The sequence below is a fragment of the Marmota marmota genome, unplaced genomic scaffold (genome assembly GCF_001458135.2).
Source record: "Marmota marmota marmota unplaced genomic scaffold, marMar, whole genome shotgun sequence".
In the NCBI taxonomy this organism is placed as follows: domain Eukaryota; kingdom Metazoa; phylum Chordata; class Mammalia; order Rodentia; family Sciuridae; genus Marmota; species Marmota marmota.
The window spans coordinates 40,828,001-40,853,053 of NW_025999932.1; the positions used below are offsets into that span (position 1 = coordinate 40,828,001).

General features: G+C 44.1%; 2 protein-coding genes across 2 annotated transcripts in view; one reads left to right on the forward strand and one right to left on the reverse strand.

Moving 5' to 3' along the window:
* Cby2 (chibby family member 2) overlaps positions 1-163 on the reverse strand; it is an 80,219-nt gene extending 80,056 nt beyond the window's left edge. Inside the window, exon 1 of the mRNA XM_048800556.1 lies at positions 146-163. Within this exon, the coding sequence (XP_048656513.1) occupies positions 146-163 (18 nt within the window). The remainder of the gene's footprint in view (positions 1-145) is intronic.
* The window catches only part of Erich6b (glutamate rich 6B), a 43,393-nt gene continuing 18,501 nt past the window's right edge, over positions 162-25,053 (forward strand). The window contains exons 1-3 of the mRNA XM_048800557.1: positions 162-546; positions 19,131-19,198; positions 22,891-23,027. Coding sequence (XP_048656514.1) covers positions 162-546; positions 19,131-19,198; positions 22,891-23,027 — 590 coding nt within the window. The remainder of the gene's footprint in view (positions 547-19,130; positions 19,199-22,890; positions 23,028-25,053) is intronic.

A 25,053-nucleotide genomic window follows, 5' to 3' on the forward strand; every position in this document is an offset into this window, starting at 1 on the left:
GTCCCTTCTCAAGGGTCACGATATTTAAAGACTCCCAAATGAAATGAGAGAACAAGTGGATTAAATCTCTGTATAGTTAGCTATTATTACCAACTAATGGGATTCTGTTCCTTTCTTTGTTCCCAGGGTGGTAAAGTGACTTCACCTGCTGCTTCTCCAACATGTCATCTGAAAACAATTCAGTGTCAGGAGACTTGTCTCCTCCCTCTCCCACAACGTCTGGATTTCCCACACAGAACTTCCCTTCAGCAAAAGAAGATGCCAAGGTAGAGTTAGATAGGGAGAGTTTGAGGGATAAATCTACACCTGGTAAAACTAAAAAGTCTCTGAAAGGGAAACATTACCCAGGAAAGGAAGAGTATCTGGAGAAGAGAGAGCATTCAAGGCAGGAAGACTATCTGGAGGAGGAAGATGCTCTGGAGGAATATGAGTCTACAGAGGAGGAAGAGTATCTAGAGGAAGACAAGTTTATAAACATAACAGACTACATGTTTAAAGGAGAGAATCTGAGAAAAGCACATCCATTTCAAAAGCATCTGGGGCAGGGTGAGTATCCAGAGGGGAGGGAATATCTAGAGGAGGAAAAACGTCTAGAAGGGAAACAATATCTAACAGTATCTTTATAAAGAAGAGCATCTAGAAGTGGGTAAGTATCTGGAGGCAGCCCTCTCAAAAGATGGTCACTCCTGGAAGAAAGAACAAGCCCCAGAGACAACCAAGCCCAAATTATTAACTCTGTCCATGGTGCTGATAGGAAGACTCTTATAGGCAAAGTTCTCACAACTCCAACAGCCATGCCCCAAGCACTGTGCCCAAGACGGGGAGACCCCATGAAATAAACTGTCTGTTTAAAAAAAAAACAGAAATTTTTTTATCTTTTCCTTATTGTACCCATTCATTGTGGGTGTTTTAGATACTGAATATAGTATAAATTTTAAAAGAAAGGAAAGAAAGAGAGAAAGAAATTACCATTGATCAGAGATGATAATCACTTTTCACACTTTGGTTCTACCTCCTCAGTATAATTTACTGACTAGTGATATTTTATTCCTTTCTCAGTTACCAGGTTAATAAAGGTGGAGATATATATATATATATAAACATATGTATGTATATGGATCAGAGGGGGGTTTTTTGTACCAGGGATTGAACCCAGGGGCACTCAACCACTGAGCCATATCCTCTGCCCCACTTTTTTTATATATTTATTTTGAGACAAGGCTTTGCTAAGTTGCTGAGGCTAGCTTTGAGCTCATAATCTTCCTGCCTCAGCTTCCTGAGCCAATGGGAATACAGGCATGAGCCACCAAGCCCAGCTGCATCAAACTTTATTATAGTGTTTTAACCAGTTTTTAATGTTCCTTTGTTTATATACTAATATACTGTGGTCATAAATAAATAGTATGTATTTATATGAATATAATTTTATATTTTAAATTTTTAGTATTATTTAGCTTACTTTTCTTTTTTAATTTTTATTTTTAATTAACTCAATAATTGTACATAATTATGGAGTACAACGTGACATTTCAATGCATGTATTCAATGTGTAGTGATCAGATCGAGGTGATTGGCGAATCTGTCAGCTCTGACATTTGTCCCATCTTTGTGTTGAGAGCCTTCAAAATCCTCTCTATTAATTACTTTTAAATATTCAGTGAATTGTTGTCGAACATAGTTAACCTACTGTGCTATGGAACATTAAAAGTTATTCTTCCTATCCAAAGGACCTCTGTACCCAATAACCATCCTTCTCCACCTCTTCTCCCCCACTTCCTTCCAGACTGAGTCACAATATTTCCAATTGATCCCCTATTATCGACCATTCATTGTTTCTGATCTTATTGTTACTTTTGTAAAACAGCATTTTGGTGAACATATAACTAAGTTTTTTCAATGGTCTCTAATTATTTCCTAGAAGACTTTCCTACCATCTGATAATAGATCAAAAGACCCCGATAAAGACCCTACTATGCTTCTCAGGGTGCCCATTCAAACCCCCAGAAAGAATAGTCTTTCGATGCAGCTGAATATTTGACTTTGGAGTGATGCCTCTTATCCCAGGGCTGTCTCTGCAATTGGCACCACTTCCTTGAGTAGAATTTCACCATTTGGCAACTTCCCCCTTGTGCTGTTCACCAGCAGTGGTTAATGGGATTCACAGAGGTGCATGGGGTGTCTCACCTTGATGTCGTGACTACATGGCCATATCCAACAAGGTACAGAAGCTTTAGTTCCAGGCCATCTGTATCAGCTTAAGTCAAACTAGAAGTAAAACTAAACTATTCTTCTGCATCAGTTCCGCTACCTACTGCAAACATCCCAAGCAGCTTGAATAGTTAGTCCTAAAAATCTGATTCCACACACACAAAAAGCTGGGCGTTCTCAGCAGATATTTTACCTTTATCCTTTTTTGTCTAATCATATGTATCATTCTCCATTCCTACTATCTTCATGAAAGTTGAGTTGTTGTATTGGAGAGGTAATTGCTCTATTGCTGGGAAATTCTTTTCTGTGTGCCTCTACAACTAAGCTCCCTCTTGGGGTCCTAATATCCCCACTGTTCAAGTACCAAGTGCAATTCTAATACTGAAAAATAGCATTCAGGGTTTTTCTCTTGCACAGTATGAATCAAGCATTCTTAACATGTCCTCTCTATGTGCTGAATCTTTGTAAATATATTACCCACTAGAGCAGGACAAATACAATGCTGTCAAGTGAATGGAACTGTGTATAAAGCAAAAGCTTTGAAAATAAATGGCCTGCTAGAAAAAATTGGAAAGGCACTGAAAAAAAACTGTAGGGGAATGCTAAAATGGATTTAAAGGTACATGGAAGAATGCCTTGGTCTATGCAAACCCAAAGTACCAAGCCAGATTGTACAAAACAGGTTAAGAAGGGGCTTACAAGAGAATTCACTCTTTGAAAGAATTTATAGCAAGGTTTCTTTTTAAAAAAAAAATGTTTTTTGTTTTTGTTTTAGTTGTTGATAGACCTTTATTTTATTTATATGCAGTGCTAACAATCGAACCCAATGCCTCACACATGCCAGGCAAGTGTGCTACCGCTGAGCCCCAGTCCCAGCCCCAGCAAGGTTTCTCTCTCTTTTTTTATTTTTTAGTTTTAGGTGGACACAATATCTTTATTTTACATTTATGTGGTGCTGAGGATCGAACCTATTGCCTCATGCATGCTAGGCCAGCACTCTACCACTAAGCCACAACCCCAGCCCCTCCAGCAAGGTTTCTTTATGTAGAATATTCTTCTAATATCTTTAAGATATAACTTTGTTTTTCCCTTGTTTTGCATCTCAGTGCCCAACAAGAGCACCTTCGTGACCCATAGCAGATGTTCCGTACATGCAAATTGAATCAAATTATCAAATTCATTTTATAAGGCCACACATGAGCAAACAGAGAGACATTTATTTAAAAAAATATATATGGCTGGGCACAATGGTGCATACCTATAATCCCAGCTACTCAAGTGGCTGATGCAGGTTGATTGCAATTTCAAGTCTGACCTGTGCAACTTAGCAAGACCCTGCCTCAAAAAAAAAGGCTGGGGATGTAGCTCAGTAGTAGAGTACTTATGTAGCATGTGCAAAGCCATGGATTCAATGCTCCATACTGCATGAATTAATTGGCATTTATAGTATGTTCCCTAGAGAAGACAAATAGGCTCCTATCCCTCATTATGATTGGCTGGTTTCCAGATATTAGTGGTGGATCACTATGTTGAGAAGGATTGTGAGGCTCCATCTGGGCTCAGCAGGAAAGAGTGCTGTGCTTGACTAGCAATGTCTGCCACAGGATCAGCCAGTGAAGGGGGAGCATCATTGCCCTTTATTTGCTTACTTAGTGGCAGATGGGAGTCTGCCACATGGGCACATTTTTCTTTCTATCTCTGGAGTTTGACTGCTTAGGTTTAAATGCCTGCTCTCTCCCTCTTTCTAGTTGCATGAAGTTGGACAAGTCACTTACTCTCTCTGTATCTTGGTTTTCTTCACTGAAATTAGCAATAGCAATAGACCTACCTTATTGGATATATGTGAATATTAATGGGGTCAAGTTATCTACAGCATTATGAGCTATGCCAGGTACTTAGCATTTTAAGCCTATGTAAATGTTAGCTATTATTAGTATCATTCCCCTGCTGTTGTCTTTGAATAGCCACACTCCCTGGCAACATTTCCCTACCCTGTGAAATGGACATAACCCAAAGACAAGACAAGAAATAGTGTAGAGGGTATGAGAGGGATCTGCACCCTCCACCCTCTACTCAGTGGCAGGTCAATTCTAGTCATTCCATTACTCTGCACAAATCCAGTTGTCAGACCAACAACCCCCACCCATCTCTTTCCTAAAGACATGATTTCTTCCATGGCTGTGGAAAAATCCAACAAAATTAGATGTGCAACTAAAATATAAATACAGCATCAATTGCCACTGAATAATCTATAGTCACATTTATCTGACATCCCCAAGGGGTTACAAATACTGGATGTGGCACGTGAGCGTAAGCCCTGTGGCACCAGCACCAGAAGACCCAGCACATGGTGGGGTTTATGACCTGGGCATGTCCCTTCCTTTCTCAGGGTTTCAGTTTCTCCATGCACAAAAACATCTTTCTTCACAAGGTAATTGGGATGATTAAATAAAATAATATACCTGAAAATGCTCTGTTATCTCCCACACCACATAAAATTGTAAGGTGTGAAAATACTCTTCTGATCTCACGAGAAGGAAGGTGCCAGAAGGAAGGAGTAAACCTACCTGCTGCCACAGAACATGCTGTCAAGAGGAAGGACCCCATGAGGAGGACCCCCCACACACACACACTTTTTTTTAAACCCCAAGAACTTCCTAATGAGAAATCTGCTCCTTGGCAAGAGACCTCACAGTATGTTGATTTTGATTCATGAAGGTTTTGCCTAATAGTACTTTGAAACATAAAATACGCTGGATTTGGTTTTCTTTGCCTTTGCTAGCTCCTCCTGGAGCCTCTGACTGCTGTTTGTCCTAAATGCTATGACAAGATTGTCAATCCAGTTGAGAGTTGATGTCCAGACTGCTATTCCCAGGAGTAAATCTAGCTATTAAGAAAGATGCAAGAAATACTCATAAAGCCGGAGGGGGGGGCAGCTGAGTTCTGATGCAGGAAGGCTTCCCGTTTGTAGATTTGAGTTGGCAACTGGTAGGGGGGATGCTGGTGACCCAGGGCTGGGCAAATCCAGCCTCCACTTTCTACAGATTCTTGCTGTGTATTCAGCATGTGACCCATCCCAAGGAAGGTCAGGCAACACAATCCAATGGCACAGGGTGTGTATGGTTCATTTCACGGATCCTATCTCCTTTGATGCTCCCAGCCATGATCCCCCATCCCTGCTTTACAAATGAGGACCTGGATTCAGAGGATATGTGACTAGTCCAAGACCACAGGAAATAACAAGACCCAAGACAGTCTCCCCAGCTCTCTCTCCTCTCCCAATCACTTCTTTCTCTTCTCCTTTCCATCCTCCTTTCATCCTTTGTTTCTATTTAATAAGCTATGTGCTTATCTTAATTTTCAAAGAAATAATCTATTCTTGCTCATCTCTTTAAAAAGATGAACTGGACACAATGACCCACGCCTGTAATCCCAGTGGCTAGGGAGGTTGAGGCAGGAGGATCGTGAGTTCAAAGCCAGCCTCAGCAAAAGCGAGGCACTAAGCAATTCAGTGAGACCCTGTCGCCAAATAAAATACTAAATAGAGCTGGAGATGTGGTTCAGTGGCCGAGTGCCCCTGAGTTCAATCTCCTAAACCAAAAAAAAAGGAAATTTGAAAAAAGTAGAAATACCTCACCCTATCTGCTAACATCCAAATACAGCTAAAGCAAATTCACATTTTAGTGCTTTGTATTCTGTCTCCTACCCTTATCATCTGCATATGTGACAGTGATGGTTGTCATTTTGTGGTAGTGTCTTGTTTTTAACCATCTTAAACATGTCATATACCCAGCTCGTATTCTACTTTTATAACTGAGTATTACAATTTCACCATTTGCCCATGTTGCTTAATTTTTGTAGACATCACACTTTCATAGGCAAGTCATTTCCTGAATCCCATTCTGTCCCATGAGTAAACTCTGGGTAAGTATAATTGTTAAACATTTAAGTTTCAAGTTGAACTGTTTTCATTCTCATTTCCTGACTGCTTCCACTTTGCCATTCTCTATTCATTGAATTCATGGCATATTTTATCCCAATGTACGTGAAATTCTTGATGTCATACCATCAAGGCAATCAATCAAGTAGTTAAATGATATGAGCAATTTCTTTAAAGTTAAAAATAATTCTTAATATTTTTATATCCTCTGTACCTTGGTCATCTCTGGTAGACAAAGGTCTTTTGTCCCTGAAGAGGGAGGAATTTGTGAACCCCTAAGAGATTAGCAAAAGAAACTCAAATTTCCAAAATCCATAGTTTCTTGAAAATTCTGTTCTTGAATTCTGTCTCGTTTTATAAAGTTCAATCTCATAATCTATAAGACAGAGGTAAAGTGAAACTAGAAAACTGCTATAATTCAAGCCTCAATTTCAGTATCAGGGATTTTAAGAAAAATAAATAAATACAAAGAAAAATAGTTTTTTTTCCTATTCCTGCCAATATTGTCTTTCTGTTCTTCTGTTCTTTTTTCCAATAGACTTCAAATCGGTTTATTCATCATTGATCTTGTCTCGTCTTAATGCAAGGTAAGAGTCTTTGCGATGGTGTGGGGATGGGTAAGTGAGGTGAAAACTCACACTTAGGAATTCTGTTTGAACCTTTGGAGGACCAAAGATGAGGAGGGATGTGGTACGGCTCCGGAGCAGGTCTCCTGAGAAAGAGGTAGTTGAGCAAGGGGCTTCTGCTCACCCCTGCCACAGAGTTGCTCACAGGGGTGGGTTCCAAGATCAGGGTCCTAGTGCCCAGAACTACCAGAGATAGAAGGGCAGGGCATCCAAGTCTGGAGATAAGAGCTCAACCCACCAGAGACAGCAAAGGGCTCATGGGCAGTGTCCTTGGGTAAGCAGAGAGTGGACAGCCAAAAGGAAGGTGCAGTCTATCCAGGGAAAGAAAAAGGCTGGGCTTGTTTCCAAGGTCAACTATCATTCAGGGAATATTGATTAAATTTCTGTGACAGGACTTGACACACCCTAGACACTCATTATGGAAGACATGAATAAATGCTTTCTATGTGCCCAGCTCTGAAGAAACCAGTATGGGAGCGTCCCCAAGCCTTCTGATCCACAGTCCTGGTCCTCGTGTCTCATTCCCTACAATACCTCCCCAAAGCCCCCAAAGGACAATCGTGGAGGCAGAGGTGGGCAGTCAAGTGTCTCCACTGGTCAACTGGGTTGACATGAGATTTAAAAAGTGCACAAGGCCAGTTTGGTTTTGGTGAGAAGCAGGAGTTAAGTCCCAACTTTGTTGAGTAGGAAAGCCCCAAGGACAGCTTGAGGGGACTGGGCCTCCTGTTGGCCCGGCAAGGTGGCATCCTGCTCCTGCTCTGCACCACCTCTCTGGTCCACACTTCAGGCCTCCAGAGGCTCAGCCAGGTAGATCTGATTGATGCTAACCACCCCTCAAAGGCCTTGCACATAAAGGGAATAGCTTTTGAAGACCCTTCACTTCACTTCCTGGCACCCAAAAGCAAGTTCAGTGATATGGCGGTGAAGGGGCCTAACAGTAAAGTGATTGCTTCAAGGTGTCTGTGAACAGGGACTCTGGAGCCACACTGCCTGGGTTTGAGTCTCAGCTCTGGGTTTGAGTCTCTGCATAGCTTAGCTAGCAGTACGTTATAGGGCAGCCACTCCATCTCCTTGTACCTGTTTCTCCACCTGTATAATAGAAGAGGAAGAGAGTCCGCCTCATACGTTGTGAGGCAGAGTTGTAATGTGCGGCTAGCACACAGGACAGCCTCTGCCTGTTATTCTCTATTCTGCTCCCACACTTGCCTCGAGCCACTTAGCACATCTAGAACACAAATCATGGTTCCAAGTCAGCTGTATTCCAAGTGATGTATCTATCCAATCCTTTATTCATATTTCACGGGGAATATTTTCTGTTCCTAAGAGCTCTGAGGATCAGAGAGGACCTGAGGGACCTTCCTAGTGTCCGTATGCTCTATGGCTGGGTCTCTGGGGATAATGTCCTGGATTTTCCTCACACAAGATAGCTGAGAGACTGAATCCTCCCCGAACTCATTCGGGCAAGAAGTGTTATGTGAGTGCACATGGGTGTTAAGGCAGGCATTGGGAAGGGGAGCAGCGACAGAGCAAGCATCCTTATAAACAGGAAGGCCACCTGCCACCCCAGACCTGGAGGAGCTCCTTCTCCCATTTCCCCACGACTGCCCAAGTTCCCCCAGGCAAGAGCAGCCCCCTTTCCTGCTCTGTAGCAGCTGAGGAAGCAGGCCTTGAGCAGTCTAAGCTCCCCAGGGGCTGGAATATGATGAGTGCTCCTTGTTCTCTCTCCCGTGTGGATGGAACATGGAGCTCTGTTCAGTCCAAATAGGCCGGGACCATGGTTCTGCTTCCTGAGAACTGAGGCTGCAGCAGAACCCTGGCAGGCACCACAGAGGCCCTGCCACGTCCCAGCCCAGGCAACTATAGAGAGGGTGTTAGGGAAATGTCCACCAAGATGGAAATAACCAGAGTTCCCTACCTCACCTCAAGCATAACCCGCTCTGTTTGTTCAACAGCTTTTCAAAGTCCTTTCATGGGGACTTGCATTACCTCTTTGGGTCCCAATGCACACTGGGTGAGTGAGGCAGGACAGGCATTATCTTGCTACAAAGGTTAAGAAAAGTCTCTGGAGGCCTGGAGGAGTGACCTGACCTGGTCTTGAGGCCTGGAACAAAGCAAGAGGTGACACTTGCCTAAGGACGTCACCTGTGTCTGCTTGTTCTTGACCCCTATGGTCACCTAACATAGGACCCAAGAATCTTGCCCCTAAACCCAGGGCGCCTTTCCAATATTGTGCCCTGAGAATGTAGTGATCTGTGGCCACAGATCAAGGCCCTCCTACTGTCCCTGAGCAGGTGCCTGAAAGACCTGCCTGTACCTGCTACAGACGTGGAAGGGAAAACCCCATCCCACAGTCCCCACCACGAGGACAAGCAGCCTCCTCCTCTCACTCCAAGCCTCAGAGTCCAGCCCTCACCCACTCCTCTGTTCCTGCATCAAGAAATCTGTCCCAGATCAGGAGAGGTCCCACCTGACTTCCCCTATATGAACAATAGCAGATAAGTAACTTAGCGGTTACTCACTAGTGTGCAAAAGCCGACATGTAAGTTCAGGTCATCTGACACCAAAGTCTGTTTTTTCCACCATCCATAGTCAGTTCTCCTGTATATACTGGACATTTTCCCAAGGGCCTGTTTCTGCCACCTGGGCCAGTAACACATGAAATGATTTCAGGGTCAAATTGCCCCCAAAAACCTCCTCTCAATTCCTTACAATTATAGTTCTTGGGTCCCAGTTAAAAGCCAGAGATTCCTGAGAAAGGACAGAGTATGGATCAGTGTTTGGGGGTTGTCTGTCTTGATTCTAAGCGTCCAGAGAGCAGGGCTTGTGCCTCATACCCAATGCCCACCCCGCTCGGGCCCTTCAGAAAACTCTCCTGATGGTGGAGGTGCTCATGGTAGTTCTGCTGCAGGAACAAACCTCGGTGCTTGATTTAAACTGCTGTAACACCTTCAGTGGTTTTCCACTCTGCCTTGAGCAACAGTGAGGAAGAAAGGGCAAATGGAATGAACAGGGTTGTAAACCAGGAAGAAGGGGGAATGTTCTAGAATATTCTGCTGTCAGTGATGGCAGTCCAACCCTGTGGTATTTGAAGGTACCTGGAGAACCTTTCATTTTGTAGTAAGGCAGAAGTTGGCCCCACACGGCCTGTGCTACCCAGAGTGGCACGCAGGCCCAGCGAGTCCTGTCTAATCCTATGGCCTCCATCATCTGTGACTGGCAGAAGTCTGAAAAGCAGCCTCCTCCTCCCCAGTCTCCCAGCATGCCATGGACCTGAGTCCTAACCTGGTGTCTGACTAGAAACTGACCACCCCTGTGTTCCCCTCTGACAGGAGCCCAATTGCCAGCACCTCTCAGGCTACCTTTTATTATGGTGTCCCACGTTCTGCCACTATCTCTGCCGACTCGGAACAAGCCGAGGTTTCCATAAGACACCAGGCCAGTCAGACGAAATGGGCCTACGAAAGCAAGTTGGGTAAGGAAGGCTGCACCCTGCTGGGGTCCCATCACCAGGCTCCCTGAGGCTCAGGAAAGAATGGGCTCACAGTGTTTCCTGTGCCTGGGGGACTATGTCCCATGCTAATGGTGTGACACTGCTCCCCGGGTCATCCCATGTCATATATGCAAAAGAAGTTAATTTCTCCATGAGCACTGCCACCCCTTCCACCCGTTCCAGACTCCCTCTGCGCTGAAACAGATGCCCTCCCTCAATCTCCTCCCTTGTAGCTCATCAGTCTTCCTGTCCTTGTTCTACGTGAAACAGGAAATCTTTCCCTCCAGGACACAGGCCATTTCCTTCCCAGATTAGAGACAGGTTCCCTGGTGCGATAGGCCATATCCAGATAATCATGAGAACAGCGAAAGCGACTGAAGTCACCTCAGACTCTGTCTCAGCGTGCGGTCGAAGCCAGCCCTGACTCTGAACCAGGCAAAACCATCTGTACAATGAACTTCCATAGCTACAACTGGGAGAGACACAGGAGAGGGTTCAGCAAGATTGCACTGGGGGTCTTAATTCTCCATCCAATTAAGCCCAAAGGCCCTCCACTCTAGGGTCCTGGGGATGGAAGACTGAACAGCATTTCTCACCATTATTAATCATTTAAGTCTGGCCTTAGTGGGATCGATCCATCACTGATTCACAGATTTATTTCACATCTGTAGTCATGGCAGCAATAAATTAGATTCCCTGGTTGCCTCACCTCCCTGCCCCCAACTGTGCCTGCTAAATTTTGTAGCTCAAATATGGTTAAATGAAATTAGGAGCCAGAAACCCTTTAAGGAAGAATGGAGAGGCCGAGGACAGCCCAAATGAGCCGGTGCATGACCAGGAGTGTTTTACAGGCTAAATGGTTTCAGTTGGAACTTGTGTCAGCATGTGTGCCCTGGTGAAGCCCAAGAACTGGAATCATTTCAAAATCAGGAAGCATGACAGCTGGGGGAAATCTGAGCATTCATCTAGAAATTCGTAAGCAGGACTCTGAAAATCATTTCCTGAGTAATTGCCTATGAAGTGCCAATGTTAAGCTTGAAAGGATGTGAGAGAGGAGAGAGGGGGAAGAATGAGGCTGGATGTGGGAAGGAAAGACTCAGGCCTGTACCTCCCACTGTGAACCCACCCCAGAGAGACCCTGCTGAGACCATTGCTTTATGTGTTGTGTTCACTCATGACCCTTTTGTATTTAAGCCTAATTTGTATAGCTTGTCGTGTCTGTATTTAATTTAGGTTGTTAAGTACCACATGTATTTGATCTGGACAGGCAAGTTTCACAGCTGTCTGTCCTACCAAAACTGAGTCCCTTTACAATTCATTGTCTATTCTGCAGACCCCAAGGACTTTGTCCCAGGCCACAGTGTTTCTCCAAGCCCACTGGGTACCCCTAGAAACAATATACCCCTAGAAACAGTTTCCTCTTGAGACTGTCTACATTCCCCATCTGCCCCTCTATGGAAACGGGGGTACACAAGTTTCTGAATCGTGGGCTGGGGGTTACATGTTCTCCTCTGTGCATGAGAAGTTTGTGTCTCTTTTCTCTTTGGTGTGTCTATAGTCACTTCATTACTGTGAACCTTCAGAGGGTGAGGGAAAACCTTGCCTTTTGCTCTTACAATCATTACAGCAGAAATCAAAACTAAGGAAAAGCAAGTCCCTAAAACTCATGGAAATTCCTTTCCCTTCCTGCTTGTGGCTTATAATTCATCTTTCTGGAGCGATTTGGTGGTAATAGGTTCGTGATTATGTCTAGTCTGTGGAATGGAGCCAGTATGATGGAATGACAAGGCACAGGTATATTTAGCAGCTCTCAGAGCCTGGATCACTGCCTCAAAGGCAGGAGTTTATGGGCCAGCAAGCCAAGGTGGTTGAATAATGCCATGGGAAGGAATAGACCATCTCCAGCCTCCCAGCCTCCTGGGTCAGGGACCCCAGACCTGTGATCCAGGCTCAAAGACAGGGAAGGCTGCAGGCGAGCCAGCCAGCTGAGCTTCCTGCCGAGCTGTTCTGCATACCAATTTCAAAATGGTTCCAGGTCTCACCTCCATCAGAGTATGTATCCAGGGAGGCACTGAGGAGGAACATCCACCTTCTAGCTAGTGGTACAAACACAGGTTGGCTTCAGGCTGGAGGAAGAAATGAAGAAGTATGACACTTCGACATGAGGTGATGTAGGAAGGGCAGGGGATGCAGCCAAGAAGCATGGGGTCCCAGGAAGGTCGAGGGCCTCAAAGTCAAGAAGAGGGGAGGAAAAGGGCCCTCTGTCAGTGTATTAAGGAATCCTAAGAGTAGCAGACACAAGAAGGAATCTGCTTTAAGCCCAGGGCAGAAGGAATCTGCTTTAAGCCCAGGGCAAGCCCATGTACTTGTTGGAAAAACACAGGAGACCATGACCAAAAAGCAACCTAAAGAGCTGGTAGTGCAAGGCCACAGCAGCAAGAGACTGCTGTTCCAGGAGGCCTGGGTCTGCACAGCCACACCACGAGGTGCTTGCAAAGACGGCCACCCAGCCTTTATCAGAATCCCTGCCTGCAACGACTTGAAATCTTCCTTCTTAACAAGATCTCCAGAGAATTCTGGGGAACCTGATAGAGAACTGAGAACTCTAGCTTAAGGTGAATTTTGTGGGTGTCAGTCTCCTGTTTCCATAGCATTTTTCATTGTGGGATTGCTCAACCCCAGTGGGTCAGAAACGGTGTTTTACATGGCACAACAGGACTGTGAACTCAATATGGAGCAAAATCTACCCAGATAAATCCTTGAAAGCTATTATTCCGGAGGGTGGCAGGTCTGATGGGGAAAGAATGCTAAAGATACGGGAAATACGTTGTGATCCATATGAGGAGGCATTCGGAAGGACCAGAAGGACTATTTATGGCCCCACGTGTCCATCTATCTAGATACAAAGCAGGATCATAAACAAAGGAGAACAGGAATTACAACACCAAGCATTATATCCATGCTCACAGAAATCCTCCAGATTTAGTGCCTGGCTCATAGGAAGCACCTATAAATATTTGTTAAATACTTTTGAAATTGTTGTTGAACTCCTCCTCTGATTCAAGATTGGATAATGGATATAAAAAGGTACATCCTGTCCAAATAAATAGTCTTGGTAGAAAAGGGGCTAGAGTCAGAGACACTATATGTATAGAAAAGTAGGTAAGGCTAAATGAAAGTGGGGGGCAAGTGATCCTTCAAGCCACCTGGCAAGACAGAGAAGAGGGTTGGAAAGCTCCCCAAAGTGCAGAGTGTGGAAGCACAGATTTTTCTTTAGAGAACTTGGATTTGAAAGATCAAGTGAAGAAGTTACAACAAAGACGATATTCCTGACAAAGAATTGTAGAAAAATGATTCTGAACTTTTAGTGTCAGGAAAGCTGAATCCCAGGATAAACATTCTTACCAAAAATAATAATTATAATACTAAAGATAATACAGGAGGCAACAAAAGACCCTTTGAAAATGTGATTGGACCAAAAAGGTTAAGGCAGAGCTGCCATTGACACAGCCTGGATGAGTGATGCAGAGAAAGTCAAGTTCTTCAATGGCTGTTGAATTTTGTCTTCACTGTGAAAGTAAATTATCTTCAGATTGGAAAGAATGCAACAAAATCAGGTAGGAAGTTTCAGAAACCAAGGATTGATGGGAAAATCAGAAGAGAATAGTTAACCCTAGATAAAATATGCTGCAGATTATAGAGTGAAAATAATTGAATCATGTTTCTGGGTTTTGAGGCATTGTAAGAAATTAGACAAATGAAAATGAAAGTTCACTTTCACTTTTTTTGTTGGGACCTGCTTCTCTATTACTCCTAAGAATGAAATGTAGGGTGTATGTGTGTGCGTGTGTGTGCATGTATGTGTGTGTATGTGTGTGTGTGTGTGTATGTGTACACCCATGTGTCCACATGTGTTTGGGAGTGCGAAGAGGAGGTGGGATGGAGCAAAGGATAAAAGGAGCTAGGATCACAAAATTACGGAAGACACAGAACAAGGATAACCAAGAACTTACAAAAGTTTTTTTTAAAAAAACACAGTAGCCTCCCAGGGCTAACTCAACCGATTGATATCAGTCAGTCCCCACTACCATGTTTCCCAGACAGCCCCCATTATGCACCTCTGAGAAAGCTCTTGGCAAAGAATGCCAGAGATGCCCACTTGCTACCATGATAGGTCACACCCTACTGTGTGTCCCCATGGTCTTGGTGCCAGCTGACTCCATAGCAGGAAGGGTATTTCTAAGGTTGCCCCCAACCCCAGCCATCCTAGAGACCCTGGGGACTCAGACTACCCCCACAGTGACCATAGGGGAAAGCCAGAGAGAGGTTACCTTTTCCACCACTGATTTATTGCAGTCCTTATTCCCAGAGACAAAGAGGGGCAGAGGGAGTACCCAATCCATGCCCATGGAGCCCATCAGCCCTGGTTCTTCCCCTTCCTTGATGAGCCCGGAGAGAACCTCAGATCCCACATGTCCAACATGAACCCGTTGGAAAGCATGATTAAAATTGTAATGCTCCATCTTCTTCTGTTTTTTTTCCTTTTATCAGTTTTTATGAAGCCTGAAATAAAACCAGATGAAGACAACTCCATGAGCTCTTATTCAGAAGGTATAATTTGTAATGGTTTTGATGACCTGTAGTATTTGTTACTTATCCATCCGCAAGAAGATGAGAAGCACAGAGTTAGCATGCTCCCAGCCAAGCAGAACCTGCTTGATCATGGCAGACTGAGGCAGCCTTGATCAAGGCCAATGGCCAAGGCACTATCTTTGGAACTTAGTGTCAAGATCAAGGCTCAGATAAGACATTGAACCAAAGAGGCAATTGCTATGGCATTTTGAAAAGGAAGGAAACAACATTTATGACTGGAGTTAGGAGGGAAAATAATGAACTATCCATATGCAGTTCATTCAATGACATTAACTGTACACCTACTATATACTGGGCAGGATATAAAAATGGAAAAAAACATCTCACACTCTCAGAATTTAAACTCGAGTGGTCAAGAAATAGCAACCAAGGGACTATTTAGTGAGCATAGGCCACAGGCCTTGACCTGCTCAAGATCAAGGAAGTCTCTTATTCCAAATCATGTGATCTCCACTCTGTTCCCCCAGCTATTTAGGAGGTGACTTTAAAATTGATTCTCTTGGGGATTAAAGGGTCCCATTTAGTTCACCATACCATACATCCTGTTAATAATGTTGCCCATTTTTTTTCAGTGAATGTTGTCTCTGGATTGCAGCCAGCGGATATAGCTTGTAAGTGTCCATCAAAATCTATCTTCCTGCAGAGTCTCCTAGGCTGGGGAAAGTGTCCCAGGTGAATGGTTCCCTTGCTGTTTGTCCTGCTGTCCTGCTTGTTAAGTCCTGGAAGGACTGCGGACATTCTGGGCACACAGCCTCAGAACCCCCAAAACAAGAAATGAGGGAGACGGAATGATGGGACAGGCCCTGAAGCTCATCTTCCTACCCAAAAGCTCTGGAACAAGAGCCTCTACATTAAAAGATGGTTCAGGCTATTGTTGGGTCCCCTGAGGTCTAGAAAGCAGGACTTGACTGCGGTGTGTGCACCCTCAGATAGACTCATCCAGTGGCACCTTGGTAGCAAATAACTTAGAACTCCTAAAAATTTTTTAAAGATTTATTAAAGCTTTATTAAATGTTATTAAGGCGGGTCTGGTAATTCTAGATGGGGAAGGACAGGGGAGAATCCTTATGGTGCAGAATTCCAACTTGCACAGCACCACCACGAAACAAAAGTCCACATGAACCAGACCCATCCTCATAAGGACACAGTTTAAGAACTATTACCTGTTGTCCTGGAGCATGAAACTTAGGGGTATTCTTACACACACACACACACACACACACACACACACATCATTCTACCCCCTGTCCCCATGACTTATCAAACAGACTCAAATTCTGGACTATGCATGCCACCCACATCTCTGCAACCCCAGAAGGTACTTCTGGATACAGTTTTCTCTGTCTTGTTCCATTTCCAAGGGTGTTCTAGAGAGGTGCTGCTAAATTGTTAATGCACAGTGCAGTCCCCTGGAGACCTTGCGTGAATGTAGATTCTGAGTCGGTAGGTCTGATATTCTTCCTCTCTAAGCAGCTCCCAGAAGCTACTGTTAATCCACCAATCACATTTTGGGTAGCCAGACTTTAGAACAGTTTAAGGATTTGTGCATGTCGCAATGGGCAGCCCAACTGATGTCCCACCTGCCTAGGTCAACAAGGTCACATGAAGGGTGCATGGGGTGAAAAGAGTATTGAGTTTCACTTGGGTGCTTGTTAATCTGTGCTGATTGCTCATTTCTCAGAGCTGGCCCTTGGGCTAGTCACTTTACTTCTCTCCTCCTTTTCTTCATCTATTGTCAAAGAGAAAATCATTTAATGGCATTTGTTAAAGCATGAGATAGGCCAAAGTAATCAGACATCACTGGGAGCTGGAAGAGCTGAGGAACGTGATCAGATACCTAAAATGGTCAGATCTTGAGGGCAGGGGGTTCCTACTAAAGTGGTTTAGCAGGGTTTTTGCTAAAACTGGATTTTACGAGGAAGTACACAGACAGGCCTAGAAGACTCAGGAGCCTTTGGTCAAGCAAAGAATTTTTGTCATTGTAACATGGGGACTATTGTTATCAGGGCAAATACAAATGGCTCAAACGTTTATCCTAAATTCAGGAAGTGCCATTGTGTTAAGTAAGCTTAATGAGGATGCAAAATCACTCTTAGAGAAGAGGCACTTTGAGTGAGGAAGAACTAAGATTTGTTCATAATCAGACCAGGAAAAAGACTCCATTCAGCACAGAGTGTGTGCCAGGCATTGACCTACATTAGCATTGATACTCTGAGCCACCCTAAAGATGAGTCTTACTGTCCCCATTGCACAGATGAGGAGCTAGGATGCAAGAAGGATGTGTGGTATGTCAGAGGTGGCTCACCACTTGAACCTAATCTGACAACTCCCCAATGTTCTGTGGGGCCACTTCAGGAAGATATTGATCTCACCAGAGCAGAAGTAGTTGGGGGGATCCCCAAAGGGTCAGTAAATTAGAAATAGTTTTCTTCTCATTCAATTCCAGTTATAGCTATGCTACTGCTTATTTACCATGCTTAACTTGCCATGTTGACAAAGCCCATTGATGTTAATAAGCTTAATTATTACATTGAATTGAAGGCTTCTGAGCACTACTGTTCAGTATTCAGAAATGCCAATTTCACCTTCTTCCTGGATAAACACCTACTTTTCCTTCCTCATATTAACTGGGCATTATTCAATAAAGCCTATTAAAATATTGCCCTCACAAATGATGGGGCTCTGGCTGAGCTGTGAGGGCCAGAGCCAGGCTCACTCTGGGGCAGTCACACAGAAGGCAGCTGCCCTTGCAGCTCAAAGCACCTTACACTTGTGGCTTGCACCTTGGTCTCTTAGACCCCTGTTCTCCCTGTTCATTCACGTCACTCCTCTGGTGCCACTCACAGGGAGCTTCCCCGATGCTTGCTTGAATTCCTGTGGGTCCTTGTTGGATTTTCCTAAACTTTTGAAAACTTCCCATGCTCCTCTCCACGGCAGACATCGCCACTGTCACATTAAGTACCTTCGTGGCGGAGATGTGTGTGACATGTGTGGCCGCTGGGGTATTGTCAGATGTGGCAAGTGGATAGAATCCAGTGCAAACCGAGGCTGCAGTGGGAGGTTTGCAGACAGACAGGCCCCTGGGCCTTGTGTCGCTGCACTCAGTGGAACTCTCTGTCCCATCCCATCAGGAGCCCAAAAGAGTCAGGGATTTTATTACTCAATCAAACAGGGAAGCAGGGCAAAATTAATGAGGGTGGGGATCACGAAGAATGTCCCCTCTCTGCCCACAAAGACATAATGAGGATGCAAAATCAAACGAAGTCAGTCAGCCCTGTGCCAACCTGGCGGGTTTTCAAGGCTCTCTGGATGTCCCAGCTTGAAGGTATCATCCAGAAGCTGAGGCAATAGGCCACTGTCATTTCTCTGGGGACCCAATTATCTTGTGAGAGCCACTTCCCCCAAGCCCTCACCTCAGAAGCCACACCTTCCAGGGAGTAGGGAAGAGAGATTCAAGTTGTAATTATCAATCCCACAATTCAATTTGCACCCCACTGCCCTGGAGGCTTTGAGCAGCTCTCCTGGCCCAGAGAGCCACCCACCACAGCTGACCTTGAAGAATAAAAGACGTTTGCTATCTCTGGTAGACTTTAACTGACTCACTTGGGGAGTCCTCTCTTCTGCTTTGACCAGCAATTGTAAACCATAGGCCATTCCAGAAATAGGCAATAGATGACAAAACTGGTGGAAGACAGATACATTCTGTGAGAGTTCCAAGAAAAAAAAAATCATCTCCCTTTAGTTCCTCCCACCGCCTTCCAAGCCCTCTGAGGGCTGGCCTTGACTCTCTGTGTGCTCTCTAACTCCCCTTCTGCCCTCCTTCATGTTCGGCTCCAGGCAGACTGTGCTTTTTGTGGCAGTCTGCCTGTGAGTCTAACCACTCACCCCAGGGCCTTGCCCAGCCATCTGCCTGCTCCCTGCCTGACTTCATCTGGGACTCCCTCAAATATCACTTGATCGGACTGACATTCACTGGACACAAGAAACACACCACACTTGCTTCCTTAAGTCAGCCATGGAAACTGACCTTTATATTCCTATTTTATGAGTACTTCCAAGTTGGACTTTAGGTAATTTAATGGATTTATTTAGTCTCGTGGATGACTTAGGCATGTTTTTTAAAGGACAAGGGTAAATGTCATAAATCCATTTCTTTCCTATTTTGCTTTCCATTCCAATGACCTTCCTTTCGATGTGCCTTCCAAATTGAAAGCCTTGGATGAATGGGCCAGCATCATAGATGAGGCTGTGGACAAGGAACTTAAGAACTACAGTGATAATGTAAGTTGGGTGAAGATTTGAGAGCACCTTCCTCCAAATATTAAAACAGGTGACACTCACAGGCTAGGCACATCCTCTGCATGGCTGCACCAGCCTCTGAAAGAGCAGGGCCCATTTAGGAGCCTTCCAGAATGTTCCATGAGACAAAGAGACTGAACAAGAGGACTCCCCTTGCCAGCACCTTCACATCACAGGGCTTTGACACTAGAGGACATTAGTTGGAGATGTCACACTACCAGATTTGTGTTTATTTTTTTGCTTTGATATTTTGATTCAACCTAGCATTTGAATCTCAAATCAAGTGTGCATGATTTTTAAATATTGAAATGGTAAAGAAGCTGTAAAATAAGTGTTTCAAGTCCCTACCTCCCAGAAATAGCTACTGTGTTTTGCTCTTCATGTAGCGATCTGGAAATTTTAATGCACATAAACAATATAAATCATACATATCCATAAATTAGATAGCAATATACATTCTATCCTATAGCTTGCTTTTCCATTTATTCCATTTTTAGAAATCTGTGGTGTTCCATTATATCTTACACCAAAATTTAACCAGCACCCTACCAATAGATGTTTATTTCCAGTATATGTACTTATATGCATATACATATGTAGAGAGGGAGAAGAAATAAATTAAATATATATGTTATTACCTGTGCAAGAATATCTAAAGAATAAATCCCTTGCAGTTGAATGCCAAATCCAATGTTACCTGCATCCTTAACTCGAATGGCACTGACAAATTTCTGCCCATATGTATTGTGCCACTTTCCTTTCCCCAAGAGGTCACACACCCTCACCCACCAAGGGGCATCATTTGGTCCATCCAACAGGGTGAAAATAATGTCTCCTGGGCCTATTTTTCAATACAAAAGGTGCAGGGCATGTTCACATTTGTCGGTCACATTGTGTCCCTTTCTGTGAAACGGCCAGCTTGTATGTTTTGTCTCCTCTTCTATTGTGTTACTTCTTTCTCGTTTCTTCTGATTTGTAAAAACTCTTTATATATTGAAGAGCTTAATCCTTTTTATTTTTTTTTTTTGGCATCTAGGTTGTAAACATTTTTTTTTCAGTTTTTTTATTCCAAATTTCTTCATGGTATTTTCCATGACATGGTCAATTTTCATGTTTAGGAAGGTTCATGGAACAGTTTTTTTTTTTCTTATGACTACTGGGTATTTTTTTAGATTTAGAAAGGTCTTTTGGCTCTCAAAAAAAATTATAATTTATTTATTTTTCTAGCTCTCTAAGAGATCTTTAATATATATAAAAAATTTGAAATGTATTTGGGGAAACAGCATGGCATAGGGGATCCGGCCGAAGTTCCCAACAGTATTAATTGAGTTCCTTCACAACTGACAGGATCAATTTTGCATTTTTAAAGGGCCACTCTGGTGGCTCTGTGGATTAGAGTGGGGAGACTGAGGACAGGAAGAAGAGTAGTTCTACAATATCAGTATACATGAACAAAGGATAAAATCTGGTTGCTTAGGGCTATGTCCAATCACCTGCCGTGACATAGGACATACTTATCCTCTGTGGCCTGGGAAGCTGAAGAGGAGAAGAAGGGCTGGCATATATGTTGGGTAGAGTAGAAAGCTCCATTTGGGCACACTGAGTAAGTACCTGTAATACATCCAAATGACGTCGAGTTGAAAACCAGGAACAGTCCATCTAAATTCTAGGAGAATGTTCTTGGCTAAAGGCTTCGATTTGGAATCTGTATTAGTTTGCTAAGGCCACAGTAATAAAGTGTCACAAATGAAGTGGCTTAAACAACAGAAGCATATTGACTCCCAATTCTGGAGACTAAAAACCCCAAATCAGGACACTGGCAGGCTTGGTTCCCCCTGAGGACTGTGTGGGAAGAATCTGGTCCATACTTCCCTCCTTGGCTTGTAGATGACATCTTCCCCCCACCTCGTATCACTTCCTGTTGTCTTACCTCTATGTTTCCCATTGTTATAAGGACACTAGTCATATAGGATGAGGGATCACCCCAATGGCACCATTTTAATTTGGTAACCTCTGTGAAGACCCTATATCCAAACAAGGTCACTAAGTTACAAAGAATAGAACTTCAATATACGAATCTGTGGGAGAATTCTTAGCATATAGCATTTAGCATATAGTTGCAACCTGGGAAATAGAGGTGATTATAGGGCATAATTATTATTGTTATTTTTTTTTTACTATCACAGATAGACAGTACCTCCTTTCCCCCAAACACATAAAAATGTGCCAGTGTTAGTTTGTTTTCCTACGTGAGCCTATGAGCTTTTGGTCAGCATTTAGAAGGGCTTTTAATAAATGAAGTGGAATCCAGGAAAAAAAGGGGTTAGAGGGGATGGTACCACATATGTTTCTTATCCAAATTCTATAGACGGTGACTGAGCCCCTGTGGTTAGAGTATAAAAGCCAGTCATGGATGGAAACCAGTTATGAAGCACATTGCAAAAGTCTGGACATGAGCCATGCTGCTCTAGAGTCAATGTGACAAAACTTGGCACCAAGTTTGGGGATTCTTTCCTCTCTGATTTCTGTACCATTCAAGGATTGGGGCATGAGCACCAACATTATCACCCAACATAATGTATTAGTCAGCTCCACGTCACTGTAACAAAATACCTGATATTGGCTACTTGTAAAGTAAAGACTTTATTTTGGCTCACAGTTCTGGAGTTTTATGTCCAAGATCAGGCAACCCCCATGGGTTTGGGCCTCTGGCAAGGGCAGCACACCATGGCAGGAGCCTGTGTCAGAGCAAGAAGTCACATCTTAAGCCAGGAAGTAGAACAAGGGAGAAGAGGAAATAGATACACACAATCCCTAGAAGGTGCTCCTCTAGTAACCCAAGCAATTCCCACGAAGCCCCACCTTTTGCAGGTTCTGCCATTTCCTAATAACGTACCCTGCGACCATGCCCTTAACAGGCGGGCCTTTGGTAGACATTCAATATCCAAACCATAGCAGTCAATAACATGGCTTAGCGACGCAAAACTTCTCCAAACAACTTGGTAGGCAACAAGTAGAACCAGAGCAAGAAAGGAAGAACGGAATGAATGCCACTTGGTACCTGCAAGGCTTATTTTTGTGAACATACAAGTCCACACAAGTTCAAATTGCAAGGACCCATCTATGGGTCAGTCGTGATAAGAAGCACAGACCTGAGACAGAGGATCAAATTTACACAGTACAAAGGCTTTACACAGTGTAAAGCCCTTACCTGGAAAGAATCTTTCAATGCAGAGATGTCCAGTACAATGATGCTCTACTGCTCCACGGCTTCCCTCAAAGACTTCAGCCTTGATATTGAATAAACAAGCCACCCCTAGGAGATTGGCCATTTGGGGATCAGAGAACCCGCTACACTCTTAAAATGTGAAATCACTTTTACATTTTATAGCCATTTTCAGAATTGAAAAAAAAGAGGATATTATATCTCAAAAGAGTTCTTGAGATACTGATATTACAAACAATTCCTAAGGCAATCGGGTGGGGGGACAAGAAGAGAATATAATGAATTCTATAAAAGAATTCTTGCTAGCCACCCTACTGCTCCCCCATTTTGTGTCTTTTGAATCACATGATGAAATGTCACCTGGCACGTTTGGGAGTCCGAAGAAGGGATTAATTAATGAATCATTAATTTTCATTTTCTGGGGATTTCATTTGTGATCCTTTTTTAGTTTTTTAGAAGATCGTATCAGGCAGTATTTAAGAGAATAGTCAGAGAAATGTATGCTGCCAATGAACTGGAAGACGATCTTAACATCCCCCTGACTCTGATGCTGGAAACTGAAAACAGAAGGAAGCTGGGAATGCTGTGAGTAACTGGAGAGGTGGGATTAGTGGTCTGCGGGTTTGGGGAGACAGGAGGTGACAGCAGGCAAAGTTGTAAATGGAACCGCCAGGGGAGAGAGCAGAGCCTGGCAAGTCCCCTTGCAGGGAAAGCAGGCCCAGGCCAGGTACAAGAGCAACAGTGATACCCAGGGGTCAGACAGACACAGCGATCATCCAGCTGCCAGACTAAAGTGAAAACCCAAGAGCAAGGAAATCACAAACATGGGAGGCACGGGATAGGAGCAAAGCCAGAGGCAGAGGTTGGAAATCCAGAGCAAGAAGGGTCGTTTAAGGAAAATGAACTTGAACAAGAGTCTAGGGAATGAGACTCAGATTCCTTTTAAAAGAGGGGGCAAGAGTTGTCAAGATGCTGAGCATCTCCCCAACAAATTCCCTGGCTTCATCCTAGGCTGGCCGATGCTTTGCTTTGCTTTCTCAAGGAGGGAAAGCTATGAGCATCACTGAACTGGGGGTCACACCAGAGCCTCAGACCATGACGTGGGGAATGAGAGGGTTATTGCAAACCTGTTGCTGGCACCAGCTCTTTCTTGCTGGCAAGGCTGCAGTTCCCAAATATTCCAGAATCTCATGTATACATCCAGCCTGTGATGCGATATGTCCTCTCAGCATAGACACCTGGGTTTACTCTTATCCACTGTCAAATATCTGGAGGAGCAAGGTGTGTGTGTGTGTGTGGGGGGGGTAATGGGGATGGAGGACCCATGGGTTTGTGGCTGACTCTCCAGCAGTGGTACCAAACGCAGGCTGAGGAAACAAGTCCCCTCCATAATCACTGTAGCAAGTTCCATCATTGACCAATCAGGAAGAAACTGACTGCCAGCAACTTCCGTTTGGGGCTCAGTAGTCATGGGCAACAGATCCTCAAGGCTTCTCCAGAAAAGGGGAAGGCAAAGGAACAGAGCAAAACACAAAGATCTCCCAAGAGCAAAACACAAAGCTCTCAGATCAGCAAAAGCAAATACCAAATAGCATCTGGGTAAATCAACCTGCCGCCTGGGTTCCATCTCTTCCCCTTTCTTCCCACTGTAGCCTATAAGAGAAGCTCATTTCAACCTGACTGTGCTCAACAAATATTTCCCCTGGGCTATGGGGATACAGTCATGTGTACCTCACAGCCTCACATTTGGGGGGATTCCACTTACTTGCAAAATACCAAGGGAGGCACATCCAGCCATTACAGAAAGGGCCTTGGAGCCTCTGGCTGGATCCCTTCACTAGAGTTTAACACTTGTCTGCATTTGGCATCCTGCTCACAGGCTTCCACCTCGCCACACACTGTGGTCCTTATTTTTTTCCACAGGTGCCAGTTGGCAGAAATTGCTTTGATTCCGATTAGAGAGCTTACAAGTCAAACCGATAACATTCTGTACAAATGGGCCACCAAAATGCCATTCTTTGTTCCCCCACTGCTGCTTGTGTATAAATAGTAACCCTCTGCTGTCTGCTAGGTGACATAGTGTGACCCTTGCCATCAACTAAGGTTGCTCTGGGTTTAATTTTTATTTCTCTTCGGGGACTTAAAACCTGTCAGGTCAATGGCCTCCTTTTCAGTTCCATTTAAGCTTGGGAACCTCACTCTTTCTGACACCTTTCCTTTCCAAACGAACTCAGATCTGAGAACTAGGAAACCCAGCTGCCCTGGAGACCACCTTATTTGGGGGCCCTTTTTTAAAATATATATATATTTTATTTAGAGACAGAGTCTTGCTAAGTTGTTTGGGCCTCACTAAGTTGCTGAGGCTGGCTTTCAACTTGCGATCCTCGTGCCTCTGCCTCCCAAGTTGTGCCACCATGCTCGGCTTCAAGATAATTCTTGTTGAATTCTTTTTCAAAGGTTTGGGGGTCAGCCCATGTGCCCAGGATGAAAATCAGTAAGCCACCAGGCGGGAAGAACAGAACAGAGGCCAAAGGCCAACCTTTTATTCCTGACCATGGACTGGAAGGAAAGCTGGGTCAGACAGCAGAGCCAGTGGCTCAGCTTCCCCCAC